The sequence below is a fragment of the Pteropus medius genome, unplaced genomic scaffold, assembly GCF_902729225.1.
Source record: "Pteropus medius unplaced genomic scaffold, Ma_sr-lr_union100, whole genome shotgun sequence".
Lineage (NCBI taxonomy): Eukaryota > Metazoa > Chordata > Mammalia > Chiroptera > Pteropodidae > Pteropus > Pteropus medius.
The window spans coordinates 3,626,831-3,652,701 of NW_024354498.1; the positions used below are offsets into that span (position 1 = coordinate 3,626,831).

A 25,871-nucleotide genomic window follows, 5' to 3' on the forward strand; every position below is an offset into this window, starting at 1 on the left:
AGTGAGTGCTGTTCTAGAGATTCAAAGCAAGTTTAGTAGGATCACGAGGGAAATAAGAGAGAGTTTCAGTGGTTGGTCAAATATGTCTTAGTAACTAGCAACTGGAGTGCCCTGAGCTTAATTTGATCTCTCTTTGCGGATCGTCCATTCTTAAAGCACCCTGGGTCATCTTTCTAAGTATTCTACTTTACATCTGGAAGATGATGTAAGCAATGTGTACCTGACCTCCCGAGTATACTAAGGAAGTTCCTGTTTTGAGTAAGTATGTGACATGAGCTCATTCTACCTAAGAAAAAGAAAATATAAAGATAATATCATTGAACATTTAACTTTTGGTGCCGTTTTCTCTTCCTTTCTGTAACACTGGGGAGCCCAGATGATTAAGAAAAGGAATAAGTGTTATTCTTTCAGAATCTATGGAGCAGGTCAGGAAAGTGTTAAAGCCAGAGCTCTTTGGCATTAGCCAGATTTAGAGATTGTCTTTATGGAGGTGCTAGGTTATCTTTCCTACAAGACTAAGTTGAATTTCTGGACAAAGATGGGTGTGTTCTCTTACTTCATTAGACGTTGTCTGTGCCCCTGATTATGTTGTAGTTGGATATTAAGTATCAGGATATCAGAGCCTCATGAGTAATTTCTTGCCATTCTAGTCAACATTTCTACATAGAAAGAGGTTCGTAGGGAAAGAGTAGTATACCTCTAAGCCTTTTAAAAATTGCGATAAAATATGCCCCAAGGCGCTAGCAACCAACATTTTACTCTCTATTTTTATGAATCTGACCACTCTAGGTTCCTGATATAAGTGGACTCATACTGTATTTGTCCTTTTGTGACTGGCTTATTTCACTTAGCATTATGTCCTCAAGGTTCATCCCTATGGTACCATGTGTGAGAATTTCCTTCTTTTTTTAAGTTTAAATAGCATTCCATTGTATACCCTACCCATTTAAATAGCAGTTTTACTTGAAAACAAAACAACAAAATGTTGCTCCAAGTATTACCTCTTTTCTGATTGAAACTATTTCATTTCCTTTTCTTAATCCAAAGGATAGAAAAGCTTCTCTGGAAATTTCTTTTGGGGATATCAACTTCCCATTTTTGTCTCTAGGTTAAGACATTTTTGGAGACATTTGACTTAAGTGTTTACTTTAAATTTGTCAGATTAGAAAGATGCTTTTTCATGTGTCAAGAGCTTCTTATGTGTCTCTATTTAAAAAACACTCTACTTTTCAAATGATAGATTGATTGATGTTTTAATAGTAAGCTAACTGTTCAAAACTATCACAGGCCTACTATTTTTCCACTAAATGTCACCATGCCAGCATCAGAGCACTGAGAAACACGCTCACTGTGATCCTTCACAACAGGATAGATTCTCCGCGAGGCTTCCCTGAGCCCTTGCATCTGGCTCTTTTGCCTCTCTGATCAGGGTCTAAACTTAATGTTGTTCCTTGCACAACGTTGGCACTCAATACCAGTGTAGAATGCGTATATGTAAACTCGAGAATATAATAGAATTTAGTTTTTTCCATCTATATTCAAACCAATCCACAATCACTGTTTTATCCTTGGAGTGACTATAAAGTATGAATAGGTCGGCAGTCTAAATATTTCTCGAATCTCTCTTTTACATTATTAGTTTCACGGACTCAGTTGGCTTATTGTGTCAACCTCCTAATTATCTCCTTGACTTTTGCATGTCCTTTCTTCTTTCTTCCCAATGCCACTAGATCATTGATCTTAAAGTCAAAACTTCGACCATGTCATACCTCTGCTTACTACTTCTTGCCTTTAAGATAAAGCACAAACTGTAACATTGGCCTCGACTTACATTGATGGCCTCCTGGCCCAAGCAGCTCTCCCTCCCTTCACTTCCCATTGTGAACCCCCACACCCACCCTATTCTGTGCTTCGAAGTCCCCATTCCATGCACACATTCTCATTTTTACTCCTGCTTTTCTTCGGCTAGAATACCCTTTCCACCATTCTCTACCTGGCCAGTTTCTACTCATCCTTCAGAATTTAACTCAAGCTACATTATTGCTATGAGGCTTATTTCTCATGTAGAATTGTTAATGGCTTCTTTTTTCTCTTCTATACACACCTTGATTGTAGTGTTTATTCCTTTGCACTGTGATGCTCTGTTAATGAGTCTTTCTCTGATGCTAAATTTTGAACTCATTAAAGATCTCAGACTGTGCCCATCTCACCTTTGTATACCCAGCCTCCAGCATAGATCATGGCTCATGGTAATTCCAGAAAAGGATGCTGAATGAATGAATGGAAGGAAGGAAGGAAGGAAGGAAGGAAGGAAGAAGGAAGGAAGGAAGGAAGGAAGGAAGGAAGGAAGGAAGGAAGAGGAGAGGGAGGGGGAGAATGCACGAAAGCGAGAGCTTCACTTTAGAGGTATACAGGAAAACTGATAAGGTGTGGCTTTGCCCTCAAGTGCACATAAAAATGTCACGGTCAAGGGTGGGCTGCATGCCAGTAGAAAACCTTATTGAAAGCTGCTTCATTTGGCCAGCTGGACTTCAGTTGAACCTTAAAAGTGAAATAGAATTCGAATATATTAGGGGAGGGTATGCCATCCCAGGTAAGGGGAATAGCTTGGACTATGTCGTGATTGAATAAGTCAAAATATTTTAGATCCAGAAAGGATCTTTGTATGTTAATTGAACTCATGCAACTACTTTACAGGAAAATTAAGACTTGGTCCACACATATACAGCAAGTTTTATGTTAAAGCACTGAGATGAACAAACTCAGACCAGCCCCATGATATTTACTCCTGGCATACCATCTTTCTCTCTCTTACCCATACTCTTCTTAAGTTCTCCAAAAGCTTCTATAAAGAAGACATTGTTAATCAAAAGATAAAACTAATCCTCTGGTAGAAGGAAGGTTTGAGATTTCCTTTTATCTGTCATAACAGCAGAAAATAGTCTTTTGAAGCATAATGGCGAATTATGTTTTGCCAAAGTGGTATATGAAATGGAAATTTACTTTGGCTTGTTCATCCTCTGTGAATAAGATGATCCTACAACAAAATAGCACGAAGGCTTCTCTCATGGGAACAGTGGGGGTAAAATATAAACAGTATTTTCATGTATTGTCAGACGTTTGGAGAGCTGCCTTCTATGATTTTAATGTTGTCTGAATGTACATTCTCCACCTCATTGAGCACTTAAGCGGGTTTTGATTTGTACTTCAACACTGAGTTTCCCCAGCATGAGTGGAAGCTCCTACAAAACCTTCAAAAAATACTTTGCTCTGACAAAGAGAAAATCCTACCCTCCCTGTGAATGTGTTGTACTGCTCTTTCCAGTTTTTTAGGGCATGGTTTCTAGAGATATTCAAAATGCTAACAAATGAACCAAATAATCAGATCCTGGCAGAAGTTAAAGTGCATGATAAATAATAGAATTTGGCTCAAGTTATCAGATACATCTCTCTACTGATACACACAAATGCACACTTGCATCTCTGAATGTGTGTATGATTTACAAATATAAAACAGACTTCATATATGTGTTTAGTATAATGACAGATATTGACGTTTTTATTGGACAGATCGAAAGAGTAAACCCCGGAAGACCTAATGGAAGCATCTAAGGTGGGATTAGGTGTTTTGTATTCAGAAAAAGTTGGCTATTAGTCTTAAGAGCACAGGCGCAAAATACCAGCCGTTGAGAGAGATGGCAAGTTGCAACAATTGTAAATTTGAAGTAAACCCTGAAATCTCTTCAAGGCTTTAGGAATTTACATGAACGGCCCTTATCTGCAGTTTCAGTTACCCACTGTCAACCAGGGTCTGAAAATATCTTTGTTATTCACCTCATTTTATCTCATTACATTAGCATTGTATCATCTCACAGCATCACAAGACGCAGGGGGAGTATAGTACAATAAGATACTTTGTGTGTGTATGTGTGCGTGCATGCGCACAGACACACATACTTGGTTATTAACTCTCCTAGTGAGGGCCTTTTAATTATAATAGATAGAAACTTAAGAGAATGTGAGGGCGGTGGTGGGATGAGAATTTGGAAGTCATAGGCAGAGAGATGTCCACCAGAAACATGGCCAAGATTGGATTCTTCTTTATGGAGATTAATAAGAGGAGGATGGGGTATGTGCATGGAAACAAAGGAGTAAGGCAGGGGCAACAGAGATCTAGGAAGGCATTCCAGACAATGGTGTACTGTCACCAGAGACCAGATTGGAAAGAGCTAACACATGACGGTGGCAAACGGTGGGGCTCTAAGAGGGCCTCCCGGCCTGGTTTGTTAAGGAAGACATCTCCCCTTGTTTACCTGTTGTGTTATGGTAGGATGGTAATGCTAGGGTGAAAGGTGAATGGATGGCATCCCTAAATGCCCTGTTCCATTCAGCAAACACTTACTGACCCTTCGCTTTGTGGAGATAAGAGAATAATTAACCTCTAGGTTCTGCTCTCAAGGGAGGGCACTATTTCCGAAGAAAAAGCGGGGAGAAAAGCAGTTAAACTTCTAAGTATAATACAGTTAATAGATGCTTCTAAAGCAACTGGAAATCTGATGAGGTTTGTAACTATGATTGGGCAAAGTGGTTGAATGTAACTTGAACTATCACTAACTTTTCAAGACGACCAAGGAAATAAACATTATATGAATAACTTTGTCTTAAGCACAATTTCATAATCATAAGATTACTTTTTAAATTTTATTTTTTTCTTATACCCAGGTTTAAATGTAGACTGACATAAGCAGAAGTTACCTTTGAGATATCTCACATACCACATAGAATTGACAGTGGTATTTGAGCTATTTCAAAGGTAACCTTTGCCCCTAGACTGGAGCGACAAATATGTTTATTTTTTTTTCTTTTACTAGACCATACATTTTATTTTTAGAATTTCGAGGTGTATTTTACTCTGGCCTATCTTATGTTGCTATCAAATAGTTTAAGCTGGGTCAACCAAAGGCTGGTGAATTGACAGTTGCTATGTAAATTTCCCAGCAGGTGGAAAAGCCTTCCATTAGAAGCGCACAGGCGCTCCATTGTAAGAATGCTCCTTTGTGATAGTTCTCTTTGACTCTGACATGAGCTGTCTCATGGGGCTTTTGCTCTGCTCCTACTGCTCTCTACCGAGCACCAAGAAGACTTCTCATTATACCATCAGTCATAAGTGTTCATATAAGGAGCATGTAAAAACAGATATAAAAAGTTTACAGTAGGGATAAAAGGGGTCAATTATTTGGTGACGAAGGAAATCTAACTGGGTGGTGAACACACAATGCAATATATATACAACTTACTGTTGAATGATACACTTGAAACTTATTTAATTTTGTTAATCAATGTCACCTCAACGATTTTTAATTAAAAAAAGTTTACAGTGAGTTTTAATAGCAATTTGTGTATCTTTCTAAGTAATGGTAAAAAACGAAAGCTGAAAGTTTGTGGATATGGTCATATATAAATACTATTTTGTCTGTCCTCCCATCACTGTCTCCTATAGCCTAGATCTCTCTGTATTCTCTATATGACCAGGATTTGGGATAACTTTGCTGAAAGGTTTGGGACTCCTCAATATACCACTCTGGAGAACCCAACAAATTGCTATTTCAGTGTTTGCAGTGATGTTCAACATCCTTGTCTGCTTCTCTGCTTCATGTGGAACAGGCACTTAAATCTGTACTGAACAAAAGGGAAGGAGTACCATCAGATCCTCGTGCAGTGAAAGGAATGCTTTCGAAGAGCCATCTTTCATCTCATATTTTACCAGCAGTTTAAAAAGTCATCTCTCGTGTTTGGCTTTGTGTGAGCCCTTGAGTAATGTCTACATATAGCTTCTTGGAAGATCACCATCTTCTAGAATAGCCATCTGAAAGCCTGGTCTGCCAACAGGGGGGCCTCACTAACTATTAGAATGCAAGGAACTCTCTCCCTCCTCCCCCTACCCATCAGACCTGGTTACCTTTAAGATTCAAGAATCATGTGTAGTATTCTTGGATAGGAGACTTTCACAGATGGGACTTAAACTTCCTTCTCCTTAGCAAAGGACTTTGCATCTGAATTAGAATAAAGTCAGAGGAGTGATTTTATATTTGATTTGAGCAGGTTCCTGGTCAAATCATGCTCCAGCAGTTGCAAAGAAAAGCTGACATATTAGTCATTAGGGAACTGGATTCCACTGGACTCAAATCCAATGAGTGTCTGTCCTATAAGCATTATGTTTCTACATTTTGAAACAAAAGAAAAAAAATTACTTGCTCCACTAACTGAAATCGTATGGGGGAGGGGGGGTATTTGTCCTGATGCTGTATTACCAGATATTATAGGCTAAGAGTATAGATGATGCTCCTACTATATATAACCCCCCCAAAAAAAAACTTTACCGAGCACTTTTTTCAAGAGAGCCAATAGTGGAGGGACTTCTGGTATAAAATATTCAAAGGAATTAATTTTTTGAATTATTTATTTTTAAAAAATCATGTTTTAAATGGAGATTAGGATGTGGTAGGAGAAATACAAGTTGACACCAGCCTGGCAATCACCGTGTTGAAGTGGATCCATAGCAGTAGTCTGATTGTAGAGTTTTCAGCTGCATACAGCCATCCATAAGTACATTCACTCCCAGACCGAGCAGTAGCTTCTGAATTGGGGGACAGGCAGACCAGAGTAACATGGATGTGGTGCTGGGAAGTCTTTAGCCATAGCACAGAAATGAAGACGAAACATTGGGCTGAGCTGTGGAGCAGAGCCTGAGAGTCTGTTCATTCAGAAGGTATGATACAATGGACCTGTTTGCAAATCTGTTAGGAAGTAAAAGAGCTATGTCCTGAACATTTTCAACATAGCCTCTGAGTGCATGGCCAGTGCTTGTCCTGGATAAGACATCTTCCATAGGGCACCCAGGAGGGCAAGAACTCGGAATTCTGCCAAGGAAGCCACGAGTAGAGATCCCAAATCCTCTTCCACAGCCACTGCAAGCCTGACATCCTTCTTCGTTGCCTGTAAGGGGGATGAGAGATATATGACTATGGTGCCTTGATTTTTCTGTCCACTTAGGCCTGCATCATAGCTGACTTTCAATTATACATGATGTATATGTATGTGTACTGGAGCTAGGCATTGCTTTCATGATGCATGCCCTTTAAAAGTTGGGGTTCTGTTTATTTTTAGCCCAATTGACCAAAGATATTTTCAGAGGTAGGGGAAGCTGGAAGCCTAGTGGGAAAGCAGTACTTCACTGCCCTTTGTTCTCGTGTTCAGCAGAAGAGCAGGGGATAGATGTTATTGAATGGGGTGTTTGGAAACATATAGGAAGTTGGGGCGGATGCAGTGATAGAAGAGCACTACAGGCTGTTAGTGGGCAGGAGCAGTGGTTGTTAAATGTCTTTTAGTGTGTGAGACAGTCTTCGACAATGAAAAATGTTCCACCTAAAATGCCAGTAAAGGGAAACAACGTGAGGGTGTCACAGGGCTTGGCGCTCCCTAAAGGTTAGTCCAGTCGTGAGGATCTGCCCGCTTGGCCTTTGAGGTAGTCTGAGCCAGAGAGGCTAGATAAGGTCTTCCATTTTTGTTTCAAAACCATCTTTCCATTCGTTAATCCATCCGTTCATCTGCCCATCTTTTCAAAATTCCTTTGGTGAAGGGTCTCATGGCCACCTATGCTCCCCCCGTTTTTTTTTAATCTCAGTGGTATGTCATATTATCTGTTCTACTCCATTTTCTTTCTGAACTGAGTCATTTAGTAGCAACAGCAAGTTCTTATGCCCATTGAGAATGAAGAAGGTAGAAAGAAGGGAAGAGAAAAGATAGGCAGAAAAGTAAAAAAGATGTTTTAAAATTTATCTAGTATGAGTCTAGACACCCAAGTTGTTAATGTAAGAAGAGGTATTTGGTTAGCAGTACTGCAATCCCTCCTACATCTAGGTCGGTGGTTCTCAGACTTCAGTGTGCATCAGAATGCCCTGGAGGGTGTATTCAGACTGAGACTGCCGGATACCATCCCCAGAGTTTCTGATTGAGAAAGTCTGGGGCGGGGTTGGGAATTTGCTTTACTCACAAGTTGCCAGGTGTTGCAGGTGCCATTGGTCTGGGAACCAAAGTTCTCTGGGTCTAGGTTCTAGAGAAGAGGGAAACACCTGAACAGTTCTCATCTCTGGGACACCTGAAGGACCAGGCTGAGAGGGGAGGGACTTGCTCTAGACCTTCAATTATGGCCCATGAAGAAGAAGGATGGAATTAAGATCCAGCACCCCTGGAAAATAAGTACAATATCAGCGTCATCATTACCCCTGTTGCTGGGATCCACACAGAGGCTGCATATTCTGAAACAGTGAGGAAAAAGACCAGGGCTAGCTTTGCTTTCTTGTGTCTTTCTGTACAGAAGTAAGTGTATTTATTTATTTATTTTAATTTTTTTTGTATTAAGTTTATTGGAGTAACATTGGTTAATTCTATTATGTAATTTTCAGGTGTACATTATCATTTGACATCTGTATATTCTATTGTGTGATTACCACCCAAAGTCCAGTTGCCTTCAGCTACCATATATTTGATCCCCTTAACCTACTTTACCCTCCTGCTACCCACCTATATTTGACCCCCTTTACCCTGTCTACCTCCCCCCTCCTCCCCCACCCCTTACCCTCTGGTAACCACTAGTCTATAGTCCATGTCCATGAGTCTCCTGTCCATTTGTTGTTTTTAGGTTTATATCCCACATATAAGTGATATCATGTGATTTGCAACTTTTTCTGTCTGGCTTATTTCGCTTAGCATCATTATCTCGAGGTCCATCCATGTTGTTGCAAATGGCAGTATTTCACCTCTTCTTATGGCTGAGTGATATTCCATTGTATATATGTACCACGGCTTCTTTAGCCAGTCATCTATCATAGGACACTTCGGTTGCTTCCATGTCCTGGCCAGTGTGAATAATACTGCTGTGAACATCGGTGTGCAAATATCTTTTCGGATATGAGTTTTCAAGTCTTTGGGTTAAATACTCAGTAGAGGGTTTGCTGGATCATATGGTAGATCAATTCTCAATTTTCTGAGGAACCTCTGTACTGTTTTCCATAGTGGCTGTACCAATTTGCAGTCCCACCAGCAGTGTATGAGGGTTCCTTTTTCTCCGCATCCTCTCCAGCATTTGTTATTATTTGTGCTGTTGATTATAGCTATTCTAAAAGGTGTGAGGTGGTACCTCATTGTGGTTTTGACTTGCATTTCCCTAATAGCTAGCGATATTGAGCATTTTTAAATATATTTTTGGCCACTTGTATGTCCTCTAGGGAGAAGTGTCTGTTCAGGTCCTCTGCCCATTTCTTGATTGGATCATTTGGTTTTTGTTGTTGTTATTGAGTCATATGAGTTCTTTGTATATTTTGGATATTAGACCCTTATCAGAGATGTTCCGTGCAAATATATTTTCCCATTCGGATGGTTGTCTCTTTACCTTGTTGACGTTTCTTTTGCTGAGCAGAAGCTTTTTAGTTTGATTAGTCCCATTCATTTATTTTAGCTTCAGAAGTAAGTGTATTGAACTGGAGACCTTTCTTTATGTCTGTGAGCTTGGACGGACTGGTAAATCAGGACATTAGAGATGAGGGGCAGCACTTCCTCTTGACACCAAATAAGGGGGAGTTGTATGAAATACAACCTGCAAAGGTTTCTCTACAGGAAGGCATCTATTTTAAAGCTCAAACCATTGGTCGTCTTTTTTTTTTTTTTCAGGAAAGTCAGGATTGGACGTAAGTGTTCACTATTGTCTTTTCCTAATTTCCTCATTCCACTCTTAGTAATAACTGAAGTGTTAATGTTTTTCTTTTCTTTTTGTTAATGCTTTTACAATAGTGATGCTTTACTCTGGTCCCCCAAAGGGAGGAAAAAAAAAAACCAAAGAGATTGCCGAAGATGCTGTTGGAACTGTGAACAGGAATGCGAATGACACTGTGAAAGCATCTACTGTTATTGTCAGTTCCTGATTTTTTCAAGATAATTCTAAGAACAGTTTTTCATCAGATTTGACCTTATGGCCGAATGGCATCAAGCTTTTTTTCTCCTTGATGTTTCCTTGGAATCACAAAATGTTATTAGTTTGAGTACTTAGCAGCACTTGAGGGGTGGCATAATATTTTGGGTTTCATTTTTTATCTAATATAGAAAGCCCTGCAGCACTAAATAAAAATGTCACCGTGTAAAATGTAAAGGCTTTCTGTCACAAATGTTTTTAAAAATTCATGAAGGGCTGAGGGTTTGATTTATCGTATCCTCTTTCTGTGATTTATTCATATTTAATGTTAGTTTCAACATTTGAAGCATGAAGACATTTTTCAAATTAAAAACTATGGTGAATCAGTTTTATTTGAAGAAACATTCCACCGTGCCAGTTTTTGAATTATGCAGTTCATTCCTCTTTATGTGTCCAAGGGGCAGATATATTTGGTTTTCCCAATGGCCGGAACTCTCACTGGGGAAACCCTTCATTGTCAGAGAGGTTGATTCATCCAGCTACTTGGTTTTGACAGCTGTTTCCCTGATATCAATAGGCATTTTCCTCGGGCATTAATCATGATCGCACAAATATGGTGGCAAAGGAGAGTGAGAACAGACCTCACCTTTGGAACCATAGTTTTGTCCGTCGTCTTGTTTTTTGATTTTGTTTCTCCGAGCCCCTGAGTTGCCTACGCTTTGGGGAACATCTTTAGTCAGAGACAATATCCAGTCTTTTCTATGGATGGTTCCTAAGTGATGAGTGATATAGAATTAGCTGTGAATGGAGGAAAGAAAATGAACTGAATACAACTCATAATGTTTGGTTTTGTTTTTAAAAAACGACTTGTGAATAGACACCTAGGGTCTGCAGCATTGGCCTTTCTCAAAGCCCTGGAGGGTTGAAAGGCCAGTGGGAAAGGAGCTACTGCCCTCTTTGTTTCTACCTTTGGGACAGGTAGACCTGTTCTAGGGGACATGAGCATGTTTACTCACACCCTGCAGGGCAGGTTGAATTTCAGGTGGCTAGAAGGAGACACAGTAAGGCACAGTTGCCCTGAACACTCTGGCTTCTGCCTGTCCTTCCACATGCCCATCCATTCATCTGTCCTTCTGGCCCTCCATTCCTTAATTTCATCCTTCTTTCTGTCTTTTTATTCCTCCCTTCTTACTACCATTCTTCTCCTCCATAGACACGTTGAGTACCTCCTCTGGGCAGGGTGCTGTTCCTCCACAGATTGAGTCAACTTATCATAAAATGAGGGAAAATGTATTTATTTTCTCTGCTAAAAGTAACCTTTTAATAAGAATATCAAAGAAGAATGGAAACAAAAGGTACTGAATGTCCCCAAGGATAAAGTCCTTTTTGCCTGGTTTTCTCACTTATTCGTCATTGAGATTCAGACCTATCAGAGAAGAGTAGCCAGTATATAGAGCAGTACAAAAAGTTAAGTGTTCTGTTTTGAGGTTCAGACCCATCAGAGAAGAGTAGCCAGTATACAGAGCGGTACAAAAAGTTAAGTGTTCGGTTTTTAGAACCAGTTGTGAACATTTTGTTCTTATGGTCTTGATTTTATTCCTTTGCTTAGTGGAGAGAATCATCTTGGTAAGTAAAATCTTCTTTTTTTTCTTCCTCAGACTATTGGAAAGAAGTTAACCCCCACTACAGCAACTCCGGACTCTTCAAAAACAGAAATGGACAGCAGAACAAAGAGTGAGTTTCCTTATTTATCCATTTTACATTTGAAAGTAGTTAAGAGTTTTCCAGTATTTGAAATGCTTTTGAAAAATTCTCACGTAATCTTAATGACTTTTTAAAATACGTTAGAAAAAATGCACACAAATGGGTTTCATTGGGTCCTTGGGAGGGGGTGGGGATCCCCTTTATGAAACGTGGATCTTTCCTGCCTGGTGTATCTCGCCTATGTGCAGAGCCAGGGCTTATCCACATCTACCCAGAGAGCACTTTGCACAGTTCAGGCAGCAGAGAGATTCTAGAGAATGGTGACTTGAGCCATTTAGGGATTCACAGACCTTCAAGTCAGAGAGGCCTTATCTTTGAGCCTAATCACTTAGTCAGCACTTCCAAACCTTGACTTCTTACCAACATCCTCGGCACATCTCTGCTTGAATCCCTCTAGATACAAATGTCTTTCTTCTATTGAGCCAGACATGCTCTTTCTATAATTTTCCTCCATGGGTTCTAGTCTCTGGCTCCATACTGATATTGGGCCATTTTTTTCTCAACAGTCCTTTAAGTATTTGAGGACAGTTGTCTCCCCAAAACCTTCCCAAAGGTCGGTATTCTCAATTCTGGAGTTGCCAGATAAAATACAGGGTACCCAGTTACATTTGAATTTTAGATAAACAGAGTAATAATTTTCGGGTTATAAGTATGTCCCACACAATATTTATTATCTAAAATTCAAAAGTAACTGGGTATCCTGTATTTGTAGTTGCTAAATTGGACAACTCTCCATTTCCTTTAGTCATTCCTCCCATAACGATGGTGTTCTGAATGCACTCTAGTGTGTGTTTTTTCAGAAACAAGTATTTCGATTCCTTTTAGGGATTTTTTTTTTTTTTAGCCTCAAGTTTCCTTAGGAGGATAATGTGGACAGACTACTAATCTAGTTTGGAAAGCCAAAGACTGAGTGAAGATATGTCATATGTGTATAATTATGATTAATGTAAAAGCAAGCATAGATTTATTATTTTAATTGTAGAATAATATACCAGGAACTCCTTTTGCAGCGCAAAACAGGTAGTGTTGAGAGCAAATAAGGAATACTGCCTTAGACATAAGAAAGTGAATTCATGGGACTTGCTAAGCCAAAAATGGTGGTTTAGATAAATTTATGGATAATATGAATACAGATGCTAGAGCCCTGTCTTAATGTTTAAGATTCAAATGAACTTACACGCCTTCCATGTTAATGATACAGTCAGACTCCAGATAATAGTATAGTGTTCTAATGCAATGGTTCTCAAACTTAAGTGTGCCCCAGAATCACCTGGAGATTGGAGCCCCATTCCCCAGATTGCTGGGCCCCACCTCCAGAACTTCTGAGTCAGTAGATCTGGGGTGGCCTGAAAATTTGCTTTTCTAAAATCCCCAGATGGTACCGCCTCCTGGTCTAGGGCCCACACTTCGAGGACCACTGTTCTGAGTCTACAAATGTCCCTAAGGAGAAACTGGCCCTGCATTTATTCATGCAGGTTATAGGCTTATGATGCTAAACCTACCTTTAGGCACTAAAAGCTTTAAGATTCTTTAAGAGTCCTGAAAAAAAAATTTTTTTTTTCAAGAATTGATAGTTAAACTATTTCTGGAAATATTTCTCTTGTTGAACAATAGCCCATCCTTCCTTCTGTTCAAATGCTCATTCTGTAGCCATGGCTATTAACAAGTTTATGGACAATGTTATTACTCTTTGGAAGCATCATGGTGGGGGAGGGGGAGTGTTGTTAATGAAGAGTGTTTTTACAAAGACTGGGTGCTTTGCCCCAAAGTCAGAAAGCTCAGATTTTAGGACCAGCTGTGTTATCAGCTAGGTATATGACCTTTGGCACATCATTTTATCTCATTGTCTGTATTTTTTGTAAAGTCAGAGGATTGTACTAGAGAGAACAAACCCCTGAGATTTCTCCCAGCATCCTCATCCTCTGATTCAATTCCAAAAGTTTAAGATTCAGAAGGAAAGGTTTTTGCATTTCAAAAATTGAGCAGCTGGATGGGAGAGACAAAAGGAAGCTGTGAATAATTTGGTAGAAACAGATGATGGATGCCATTGGGCAAATTTACAACAGGTGTAAATATGCATGTGAGTAGTAGTAAGTCAGGTAGGAGAATTATCACTGTCAGTGAAGCCTTGAGGGATGTTTACTGGCAGACATTTGTCATGGACCCAGAGCAAGAATTTCTGCAATTTAATCTCACCCCTCACATACTCTCTGGCTTTCATTATAAAGAGGAAGTTCTGGGGTAATTGTTCTTCTGTTATTTCCATGAAGCACCCTATTCCACCAACAAGTGTTCTCCATTTAGAAAATTTTGCTGCTTCCAGATTTTGATGCAATATCCATATTCAGGTGGAAGGACACAGGGTGCTGACCAACTACTAGAAATGACCCTGAGCTTGGGAGCGATACATTCTCCTGCCTTCTGGTTTGAAGACAAACCTATGTCAACAATTGCCCAGCAGTGCAGGGGAGAGAAGGTCCCTCCTGCACAGCTAGCTGTCTTCTTAGCATGCTAAACTACAAACTCATATCAAGCTTAAGAGTTATGATGATTCAAAAAATGTTCATGTGAATTGGCATTTTCTGAGTGAAAGTGAAGCTCAGCTATCAGGATTTATTAGAACAGCTAACATCATCTCCCCTTCCCCAATAAAGCTTTTATGATATTGAAATTTATCTGAAACACATGCTGGGGAACAGATTGCCACAATTTTCATAACAAGAGGAAAAATGTCTAAATATTCATAAATGAATGCCCTGAGGTTCCTCCAGCTTACCACATCTGGAGCTTCCCTCTTCCTTACTACAAGTGATGCAGATTTGTGGCCTCTGTGGGCTAAAAAAAAAATAGCCCAGAAAAAAAAAAGACTATTTAGTACCTTTGTGAACAAACAGTTCAGTCTTAGGGATTCAGAAAACCAGTTAGGCAGCTGGGTTAGGAAGAAAATAGTCCTTGACAGAATTTGTACAAAGGCAGATCAGGCTTTGGAATAAATAATGACTGTGGGGCAAAGGCTTAACCTTCCTGCCAAACCTCCCCTCACTTCATCACCGGATACTTGCATCACCTTTCTGATCACTTTGTTCATTGACTTTCTTCTTAGGAATTGTCCCCTATGATGGTGACACATGGTACCTTGTTGCTATCATTGGTCCCTCAAGGTGGGGACTGTGTCTCCTACTCGATATCTCCACCTTACAGCCCAGAAGAGTACCATGGACTCAGTGGGCACATAACAAATGGTGGTTGATCAGATGGAAAATTATAAATGATTTACAGTTTACCAGGCTCTATATTGGACTATCTTTTAAAAAGTGATATAGTAACTGTGGGTCCCTTAAGTTCACAGTCACCACGAGGAAAGGACATATTTATTCACATAAAACCTTTGAACTTTCTTGGGGTTTCTGAGGGGTTAGCAGTGGTTGCCAGAGGGACTTCACAGATCCTTTATTCTTCCAGCCCTGCTTTAGCCCAATCAGCCTGAGGGCACCAGGACAAACCAGGCCTGTCCGAAAAGGTCAGGTTTATTGGCTCATTGCACCAAGGACATCGCACAGGAGGACCTGTGGAGTATCACACCACACAAAAGAAAAAAAGAATAGTTACAAATTTGGAAGGGAGGGGGAATGCAGTAAAATTTAAGCTAAGCAGTATTTGCTGCTTTTCTGTGTCAAAGTAGCAGTTCTTTCAGCCAAGGATAGAACATTTGAACGTTTTGTTCTAGCTGATATGATATAAAAAAGCAAAGTTTCTGATAGTCTGGTTTTAGAGGACAAACTTTCTCAGGGAACAAGGAAGCAGTAGTCACTCAGAGAAGGGGTCGTTAGGACCCTTTCCAGCTGCAGCACGTACTTGGGAGAAATACTATTTCCCATTCACTGTGCAGCTGGCTGGATCTGTGTTTGTTACCCCAGCCCAACGAATAGCTGGGCAGATTTTTATTTTCTCAGTCTGAGCAATTTTTTTGCTTTCTCACCATATGTTTACATAGGAGACGAAAGGGTCAGCTCCCTTATGTCAGTTTTCCCCCCAGCCTTACCTGGGAGCATGTTTATCCTCTTTTTCCAGGACAGGTGTTTTTGCTTACATATCTTCCCCAAAGCTCACTCATTCTTGGGCCTGGGAATTTGGGCATGTCCAGTTTGAAATGTGTTTCCTACCCAGTGCTTTAGTGCCTCTGACACCCGATGTGTACTAAAGCCCCCAGGCTCGGTGTCTCAGGGGTCCCCCCTCTCCCTAGGAGGCACTTTTCATCCAGTGTCACCAATACAGACCTTGCTGTCCGGATTCAGAATGGGGGTTTTACTGCAAGAGTTCCCAGCCTGCCCATGCTGAAGACCTGGATTTGAATACAGTCCTCTTAGAGAAAGAAAGCTAACTCCCTTTGCGGGAACTTGCTCAGAGATATAAATCCCCAGGCTCTGCCCTAGCCCTGTGGAATCAGAAACCTTGGGGATTCTGCTTTTACAAGTCCTCCGCCTGGTGCTGATACCCACTCAGTAGTCTCAAGCTTCCATGTCGAGGAGAATCACCGGGGTGCTTGTGGATTCTTGCTCCTACCTCAGACCTGTTGATTGGGATCCCCAGGGAAGGGGTCTGGGACAGCATAGAAGGAACATCGTTCTTGTCATCAGGGTTGGTTGGGAACCCCTACTCCTACTCCTCTAGTTAAAGTTTTAGAACATCTTTACAGAGCCCAGTGCTACTTTGTTGTTCCAAGAAGGGGCCCTTAATCTCTACTTTGGGAAATAATGTCCTCTTTTTGATACTCTGATGCTTTAAGCTGAACATGTTGCTCCCGTCCTTTCTTTACTGTTGCCTTGTCAAGGTCGCTGTGTATACATACCTTATCTCTTCTTGATTATAAGTTCCTTGAGAACCAGATATTAGTTTAACTTAGTTTCTTCTCTAGAACATGATAGAAGTTTGTACCCTTGTTGCAATTCCAAAACACAAAAAGCCAGAAAACTAAAAGGTTTTATCACTTGGGTGATAAAACTTGTCCTGGACCAACATGCATCTGTGTATAGTCTTTATTTATTTCACTTAGGTTTATGAATTATCCATTTGCGGCAGAATTTTAATGTATTTGATAGTTGGGCACAGCCCCAGACCCCAGCTGAGGTGGTTATATATTATATGGTATGTGCCAAATATTTTCTTTGTAAAATCTGAAAAATTCTGTCCCCAAGACTTATAGATAAGGGCTTGTGAATCAGTAATGTCTCATAATATTTGTCAGTTTAATGAAAGAATCTCAGATTTTGATGCTGGTGAAAGTAGACGTCATTGAGCTTGATAGTTAGTTCTGGTATCCCAAAGGAAAAAGAGTTCTAGACATGACCTGGTACTTTCCACCCCTGCTAAAAGTTCTGGAAGGCTTCCTACCAGACTCTGTGACACATGGGTTTTGATCACCGTGTCCTAAGATTAAGCCTAGAGAATCATCCTGGATTTAATGTTATTTCCTGGAGTGTGTGTGTGTGTGTGTGTGTGTGTGTGTGTGTGTGTGTGTGTGATTTCTGCTTGCTGATGTTTATTCTGTTTGTTTTCCCTTTTTTAAGCTATATTTTTTAAAGCTGGTTTATTTGTTTTTTATATGAATAGATTATAAAACCAGCTGAAGGGAGTCATGGGATGTGGGCACATGAGTTCAATTCCTTAAAAAGTTTGTTTTTAATCTCGTAAATTTCTAGAAGTTTAGAGATTGAAATGTGTTTTTTTGAAGGGGGAGTGAATCGTGACTGGGCTTCTTGGTGGTTTTAATAGAAAAAGTTACTTAATGTTGGAACACCAGTTACTAATCAGTACAGGGGAGCTTGATCTGGAACTAGGCAAAGGTTTCAGGATCCTTGAACTTTCTCATATTGTACATGTTTTCTCTGTACCTTTGAATGTGTCTATGTTTTTTTTTTTTCCTTTCTTTTTTTGTAAAGAGAGAGTGATTGCTTTTTATCAGATTCTTAAAGGACTCCAAAGCAAAAAAACTTGAGAATTGACTTAGGGATTAAGTTTTATGCTAATTCATTAGTATTTTTTAAATCTTTCAAAAGAAAAATAGAGACAAAATATCTCAATCACTAGATAAATCGTGCCTTTATTTCTTTATGTGCATGTGTGTATTCATCCCTATTTTATCTTGGACTAATTAAATCCATCTAACTGATGAATAGATGGAAAATGCCTACCTCCAAAAGCTAATTTCATTCCCTTCCTCTCCATCTCTGTCTGCTACTCATTTAAAATTTATCATCTTCCCATGTCATAAAGGATTTGGAATTTTACTCTTCTTTCAAGATGCATCAAATGCCTCCTCTTTTGTGAACTCTCTCCTGAATGTAATCTTGCCTTTCTCTGAAACACTGTAATAATATCACATCATAGTGAGTTTATGTTTATTCATGTTTGTCTTTTCTTCTGTCATTCTTTCCCCCTTTCTTTCTCCAGGCATTAGGTTGTCACTACCATGTAAGGGTGGGAGGGGGGGGTTGGACTGACTCGAGTCTCACAGCCCCAAGAACTGACAATATCATTTTCATGGTGGTGACTCAATAAATGTTTGAATTAAAGTAGGGAATATCTTTGTTCCATATACTATAACATTAAAATCATGGTCTCAGAGTTTATATATTTTTTATATATGTTTATTTTTGAGTATCTTAAAACCATTGGTACATCCAAACCAACATAATGCTTCTATTTTCCAATACTGCTGAAATAGGGCCCAAATGTCCCAGAAGTAAAAACAAACTCTTATTTTCAAATATATCATAATAACTGAAAATGTGAGGCTAATGGTTGCCATATTTGGTCAGAAGCAACTTATAGTGCCTTTGACTATAGCTATGCAGTATCAGAGCTGACAATGACTTAGGTCTAGCCTAGTATGCTCCTTGGAACCTCCAGAGTTTCATTGAGATGTTTTTGGGGAACTGGGTGGGAGATGGGTCAGCCCCACTGTCTAATTAAAGAGCAACTCTGTTTTTAGTTGTTTTATATTGGAATTTTGCAATAAGTTTAAATTTCCTGAGAGTGTTCTGCTGAATTTAACCAAACCCTCCTCTTACCCCTCCTTGGCTGGTCTCTCATTTTTCACCTGAGGACACTGAGGTACAGAGCTACTACGTGATTGCCTCAGGACAGACCAGCTGGGATCAGACCCAGTCTTGATTGTCTTGACTCTTGGCCCAAAATTCTCTCCTCCTACTTTGCCGTTCCTCAAATTTTCCTCCACTTTATTGGTGTCACTAGGGTATCAGGAAACATCAAGTGCGAGCTGTGTCAGGCTCTGGGGATGCAAAGAGGGACAAGATATGCAGGAATCTGCTTCATGGAATATGGTGGTTGACAGTAGCCATTGGTACCAGTATCTCCTCCTATATCTAAAATTGGTTCTTTCTAGATAATTCTGTGTCTAATGCCTCACAGTGTTCTAAAACTGGCTTATAGAACTGTGTAAATTTATTAAAACTCTTCAAACTGTATAATTAAAATGGGTGAATTTTATGGTTTATAAATTATATGTCATTAAAACTGTGTTTTTTTGACAGGGGATCACTGGCCCTCCTTAGCTTATAGGGAAATCGTGGGCATCAAACAAAATGGCCCTGTGAAACATTTTAAAGGCACGCCAATACTTTCTTGTAAATGTTTTCTCATTATGTTGGTTGCAATTCAATTCCACAGTCATTTGTTGACTCCCTCCTGCAGACCAGGTCCTGAGGTAGCAAAGGAAAAGTTGGGGGTGGGGTGGGAGGGAATGACAAAGATGCATAGGAAGAGTCTTTCGGTGGGGGGAATCGGATTAGAGGCAAGTGTTTCAGAGGAGATAATTGGAAGTGTCCTCTTTGTTCTACCGAATTCCTTCATCTCAGGATACCTTCTGCTTTGAGTGATAAATACCCACTAGCCACAAAGTGGTGGTAAGCAATAGAGTTTTATTAAGTCAGGTAATAAGAGATCCAGAGGCATCTGAAGTTGATTAATTTGACAGACATCTCAACAGTGTCAGGGTTCAGGGTCACCTCCTCTGTGATTTTCTTGGCTTTGCTCTCAGGATTGAAATACGACTGCAACAGGGCCAAATATTATGCTGTCTTCCAATAAAGATGAAACTATTAAAAGCAGAAAGGTGGGGGCAACTATTTTCCTCTTCTCTCTTTTATAAATCAGGGAACAAAATCTAACAGCTTCTCCCCTGCCAGCAGATTTCCTCTCACATCTCATTGGCTGGGAATAGATTACATGTTCACCCTTAAACCAATCACAAAGAGGAGTAAGATTAATATTATTTGCCTAGACATATTTTACTCATCCCTAGGGCTGTGGCAGGGTTCCCTATTCCTCACTATAATGACTGAACACATTAGGATTCTGTGAACTGGGAAGGAGATGGGGAATGGCTGCTGGGAAGTTAACAAAGTTAATTAATTATTATTATTTCTTTTTTATGGAAAGAAGTAGAAACATGACTTCTTCCTTTTCTTCATTACCATGCGTGTCTCCTTCATAAGTTGTCTCCATGATTTTGATCCAATTAATTATTCTCAAACCTGGAAGTCTTCAGGGCAGTTCTTCAATAATAGTATATTTCTTTCAGTTTTGTTGTAAGTTTTGAGGTTGGATAGTCATATTTCACTAGACAGTCAATAGGAAATTGGTAAGAAGCTGTCATTATCCAATTTAAAGATGCTTAACTTTTGCCTTCCCTTTAGAACATTTGGCCAATTTAGTATTTCGGGGTTTGCTATTACTAATTAAAGAGAAATGGAACATTGTAACTATGTGGACCTTGGAATCTTAAGGCCAATTGGTATTGATGGGATTCAGAACTAGTGCTCTTCAGCATGAGTTAATGAGCAAAAGGCATCAGGGGCCCAGAGTACCTAAGACGGAAGGTTTCCAGTGCTAGGAGAGGGGATGTGACAGGTATCTTGGAACCACTGGACAGAAAGCAAAAATATCTGCATGGGAACAACGTGAGTACTTCTCTTATTCTCTTTTCTCTTCTCTTCTCTCCGTCTTATCTAGACCAACCCTATACCACAATGTAAAAAATCTGTAAATAAAAAATTACAGATTTTTTATTGTCTTTATTTTATATATCACTCTCCATGATTGATGCGACATTAACCACACACACAAAAAGACACATTTCAGTGACATAAATGGTACTAGGGACAATATCGTTGATACTTACGTGTATAGCTCTAGGTTATGATCTGTCTGCAGGAACTGGCCTAGTCCTTGGGAAATATCTAAGGCCATTTAAAGCCATTAGGACTGTTGACTCTGATGCAGAATAATAAACACCTGTCCCAGTAGACACACATTCTCTTGAATTTTTCTTTCTACCTTCTCTTCTGAGTCATCAAACTCCAGTTTTCTAAGTCTTAATTTCCCAAATACCTTACAGATGTTTTCACTGTCTTCTAAACGAGTGCTTTTGTGTAAATGGAGATTTCATATCAGATAGACTTTCAAAAGCATATAATTCAGAACATATAATATGATTTTTCATGGCCTTAGTGTTTTCCCCTGTTTGGCAAGGGCTAGTGCGTATATCCTCGCCAATGAACAGCCCCATCTATGAATAGTCAGGTTCCCAGAGAGAGGCCGTGGCACATATGTGTACAAGTTCACCGCCTCCAGACATACACATGTGTTTAAAGAACATTTGGTTAGTATTTGTTGGCTATTTGTGATTGACACATGTTCGTATATAAATATATATTAACATCTGTCTCTTAAGATGTAACATGAGTCTTTTTCATTGTTTCGAGTACTATGTTGGCTTTGTAACATACATAAATACCCTGTTTCTGATTTAGTGATGTGTGGAAGAAGACAGTGAGAGCAAAATTTAAGCTTTTTGCTCTTTTAAATGATGTCTGCTTATGCATGCATCTGAAGAGTATATAAAATATACACATCTATTTTCCTAAAACCAAGGAAGCTTTTTGCTTTTCTGCCTGAGAGAAGAAAAGCAATCAATGGCATTTCATGATGTCAGATTATTTGTGAGAAAAAGAAACGAAGAAAATAATTATCCATGAGCCCCAAATGAGCAATCTTAGGTAATTTTCTGAGGGTGACCCTTTCTTTATCAGTAGTTATATCTTATCCATTAAGTGTACTTTTCCCTGAAGTTAGTGTGATAGAGAACATATTCTCTTGAGCCAACTCATTAGATAAAGCATTTTAAAGGTTGTGTTTTTTCTTCTTCTTACAGCCAAGGATTACTGCAAAGTAATATTTCCATACGAGGCACAGAATGATGATGAATTGACAATCAAAGAAGGAGATATAGTCACTCTCATCAATAAGGTAAACAAAAGTTTCCTTCTGCCTTCTAAACTGTGAACCGATTTAGGGAATCGACTGGATGGGACAAGCTTTGTTTTAGCCCTTGAAACTCTCGGTTTTTATGCTAGACTCCTTTGGAAGAATCTTATGTCTTTCCTCTTGATCAGGCTAAGCCAGATGTATCCAGGTGAATGAATGAATTTGGAAATCAAATAGATTCTGTTTGCCTTGGAGCCACAGCTGCAGATTTGCATGGCCCTGCAGAAAACGTCTGTCCCAGAAGGGCTAACCTAGAAGGTGGCCTCCTTGGCTGGAGAGTGCGCCCTACACAGCAGCCCTGGCTGCAAAGCTCTGGGTCGTGACGTATCCAAAGAGAAGCTTTAGAAAGGCAGGTCATGCCTCACAGGCAGAAAACGCTTAAAGAATGTTTGCTGTTCAGATCAAAGACAGGTAGCGTGCCCGAGAGAATTTTGCCTGTCTTGTTTGGGCTAAGAAGGTTGAATGATTTTATTATCATTACAGGCAGAGCCCTGTAATCATACAAAGAGCTATAAAATCTGTGTGAAGCGATGCAGCTTAACGGGGCCTGGACCATGTACTATGTGTACTTTCATGCAATAGGACTCACCGAGTAGATGGTTGAAAGATATATTATTTAAGAGATTCCTAGAATATTATGACCTTTTCTCGGAGATACTGGATTTTTATGATGCTCAAATATGATGAAAAAACTGTACTGTCTTTAAGATCTGGAAGGTAGTTTTATTCTTGTATTAAGGTGAGTGGCAGGGAACACTTAATTCCCTTAGCACAAGCATCACGGCTGCCTGGGCTCCTGCAGAGCTGGAAAGCATTGGTAGGATGGAGGGTACAAGGTAAGGGGAGAGAGAGCAGGGGGTTAATGTGAGAGGTAGGCCCTGGGTTCCACTGCCTCTGGCCATTACCGAGAGGGAGTGGGCTCTGGTGTTGCCTGCTCCCCTATCTCCTGCCCCCAAGTATATCCAAAAAGAAATTGGTTTGATTTACCCTTATTATCAAGGACAGTTACCTTGAAGAAATGACTATAGAGGTTATGTGGTTTAAGAGCCTGAGCCAATGATGCCAAGGAACTAATGACCCCAGAGATTAAGTAGCTTGCCAAAGGTCACATTATTTTAGGGCAAGAACTGGTCTTCTCGCCTACTCCATATGAACGTGATAGGCTAAGGGCGGGCTCCTTTCTGGAATAGCAAACTATTCTCTGCTTTGCTGGTCACCCAAGACCTCGTTCATCTTTTTACCTGTAAAATATCCTCCCATGAACTTATTTCAGTGTGTCTCTGTTGGTGGTTAGAGTTTTCCATGGCAGGAGGGAATCAGAGGAGGGGGAGTGCTTCCCTCTTCTTCCTTTCTGCCAAGGAGGCAGCAGTTCTTCCCTGCCTTTACCACCCTTCCTTCCCTTGGTCCTTCGGCGGTGCCTCTTTCAGGCTGCTGCTTATGCACAGTGCACACTCTATTTTGAATCAGACCCTTAACCAAACACTCAGAATGGGCAAGTTGTTAAGTGGATGTGAGGCATAATACAGATACTTCGAGAAACAGTGCAGGTACTTGGCTTTCTACTACGGGAAGCGTGGAGATCACTTTCCCCTGTGATGAGAAAGCAAGCAGAGAATTCAGTAGCTGCCATTCTTCATAGTCTGGAGACTTACTTTCCTATTGTTGTTTTTGTTTTGGTTTTTGTGTAGAGAGGGGCAGCCGCATTTTAATTGAAAACCAGATGTATCAATAATATTTAATAAGGTTTTGGGAAAAGAAAAAAACCACCATGGATAGTCCCTTAGGTGAATACATCTATTTTTACTGTAACATACCATATTCTGGTCCTCGTCATTTGATTATATATGACGAGAACACATTCATCTTGATTGTTTTATTCCTTCCTCCTGGCCTGAGATCCAGTCTGTTAAAAGAATCTGTTTTTTTTTTTCTAAAGAGCTTAGTCAGAAAGGGACTCACTCCTGGTCCCACCAACAGAGGGGAAAGAGAGGAACAGCACATGCGGAAGGCTGCTATCAAGAGTTTCCTGAAGCACCTGGTTTCCCCAGTTTCATAGCTTAATGTATTAGGAAGCAGTATGGAAACTGTGAAGCAGCTTACAGATCTTGCTACTGCATTTGCAGAGCATGACCTTGCCATCCTCACCGTACACTTGGTCCTTGACCGAGCTTGCACAGTGATCCTGCTCCTCAGGCCTGATGTGCCCATGCCATTTTGACTCTTGCCTCCCGTGCCGCCCTCGTTGAGGAGCACCAGAACCTAGATTCTGCCCTTCTGCGTCTCTGCCACTTCCTGTCCATGGTAGAGCCAGGCCCAGGCTGCAGGCTACACCTCCCCAGCCGCCTTTCTCCCCAGTACCCTCCACAGCACCTGCTTCAGGGGAAAGTCCTGGGTGGCCAGAGGTGGAGGGCCACTGCATCCCCAGCTCCCCAGCTTCTTTTTATCGTCCCATAATAGCAGTTTGCTCATGCAACCCCTCCACTCCGAAGAAAATCTTAAGTAACTTTCCTCTTGTTTCTTGTAAAATCCGGCTTTCTTCTGCATTCGTTGGCCCAAGCAGTCTGGCCTCAGTCAGGCCTCAGTCTGGCTTTCTGGCCTCGGTCCACATTTTTGTTCTACACCAACTCTCCCAGGATGTCCCCATCCTGCTCATGTGTCCTCCCTAACTTGACCCAGACCATGTTCCTGCTGCCCAGATGCCCTCTGCCTACCCACTTAGCTGCTTGTTCAATAGCTGATAATACAGCCAGTCTTAACTCATGCTGCATCTTATGCTCAGGCTCATTTTGAGCTGCTTGCTCTAAAAAAGTTTTGTGTACTCCATCATTTCATTTTTATTATTTTATATGGTCTGTGAAATCAGGTCTCTTGATATCCTGTACTTATGCCAGCCATGACCTAGCATTCCAGTTTGTTGGAAGCATGTTAAGTTGACAAGGAATCATGTAGGCTACCAGCTCAGAGAAAGCAGAGCTTGAATCCCAGCAACACCGCTCCTGGCTGTGTGTCTTTGGGCATGTCATCTAACCCCTCTAAGCCTCAGTTCCCTCAGCCATAAAGCTGGTCTCACAGGGCTGCCATGAGGATTTACTAAGATGCTGTGTATAAAGTGACTTTCTCAGGGACTTGTCTGCCAGTGGTAGCTGTAGTTCTGGGAATTGTCACTTCGACTTCAGCTGCACTTTCTCTGACCTGGAAAGCAGGAATGGAAGGGCTCTTGTGTCTGGGCCCAGGTTTGCTGCAAGGGCTGGAATGCCATGACATGAAGAAAGTCATTAACAGTGGTGAAAAATCTACCTAAAATAGTTCAGAATTCACAGTGGGTGAGATTTCAGCAAGAATACAGAGAGAAAATGGGCCATAAATATTTTGCCTGTTGAAAGTGAAAACAATTAAGTCTGAATCTATCAAACCCCACTGACGTTGTAGAATATTCTTACATCTTCCTCTGAGTTAAGGAATCTCTGACAAGTTCATTTAGATGATTGTGTGTAAAATGAATGGCTTCGCCATGATTTGCTTAATATGCACTTGGATATGCTTCGTTATTGTATGTATGAGTTGAGATGAAAGACCTGAATTGCTGGTCTTTAATTTGATTGCCTTTCCTGTAAAGGGTCTCGATTTACCCAAATCCACCTGTGTTTTCCTTTTACAGCCAGTGAAGGTGGTTTCCCTTTGCCCTGCTTTTCTGTGCTGTGGCAGGAGTCACAGGGCAGGCGTTTCGCCCTCATTTTTAGCCCTAGATTGTCACTTCCTGTAGCTTTCTAGAAAATGAGTCAGACACCTTTAG

At 40.4% G+C, this 25,871-nt stretch overlaps 1 protein-coding gene across 5 annotated transcripts in view; it reads left to right on the forward strand.

The window, feature by feature from the left end:
• Positions 1–25,871, forward strand: part of SH3KBP1 (SH3 domain containing kinase binding protein 1) — a 313,545-nt gene that overhangs the window by 206,560 nt on the left and 81,114 nt on the right. For all 5 annotated transcript variants that reach the window (XM_039852304.1, XM_039852302.1, XM_039852303.1 and 2 more), the window contains 2 exons: positions 11,626–11,701; positions 21,966–22,060. In XM_039852304.1, coding sequence (XP_039708238.1) covers positions 11,626–11,701; positions 21,966–22,060 — 171 coding nt within the window. The remainder of the gene's footprint in view (positions 1–11,625; positions 11,702–21,965; positions 22,061–25,871) is intronic.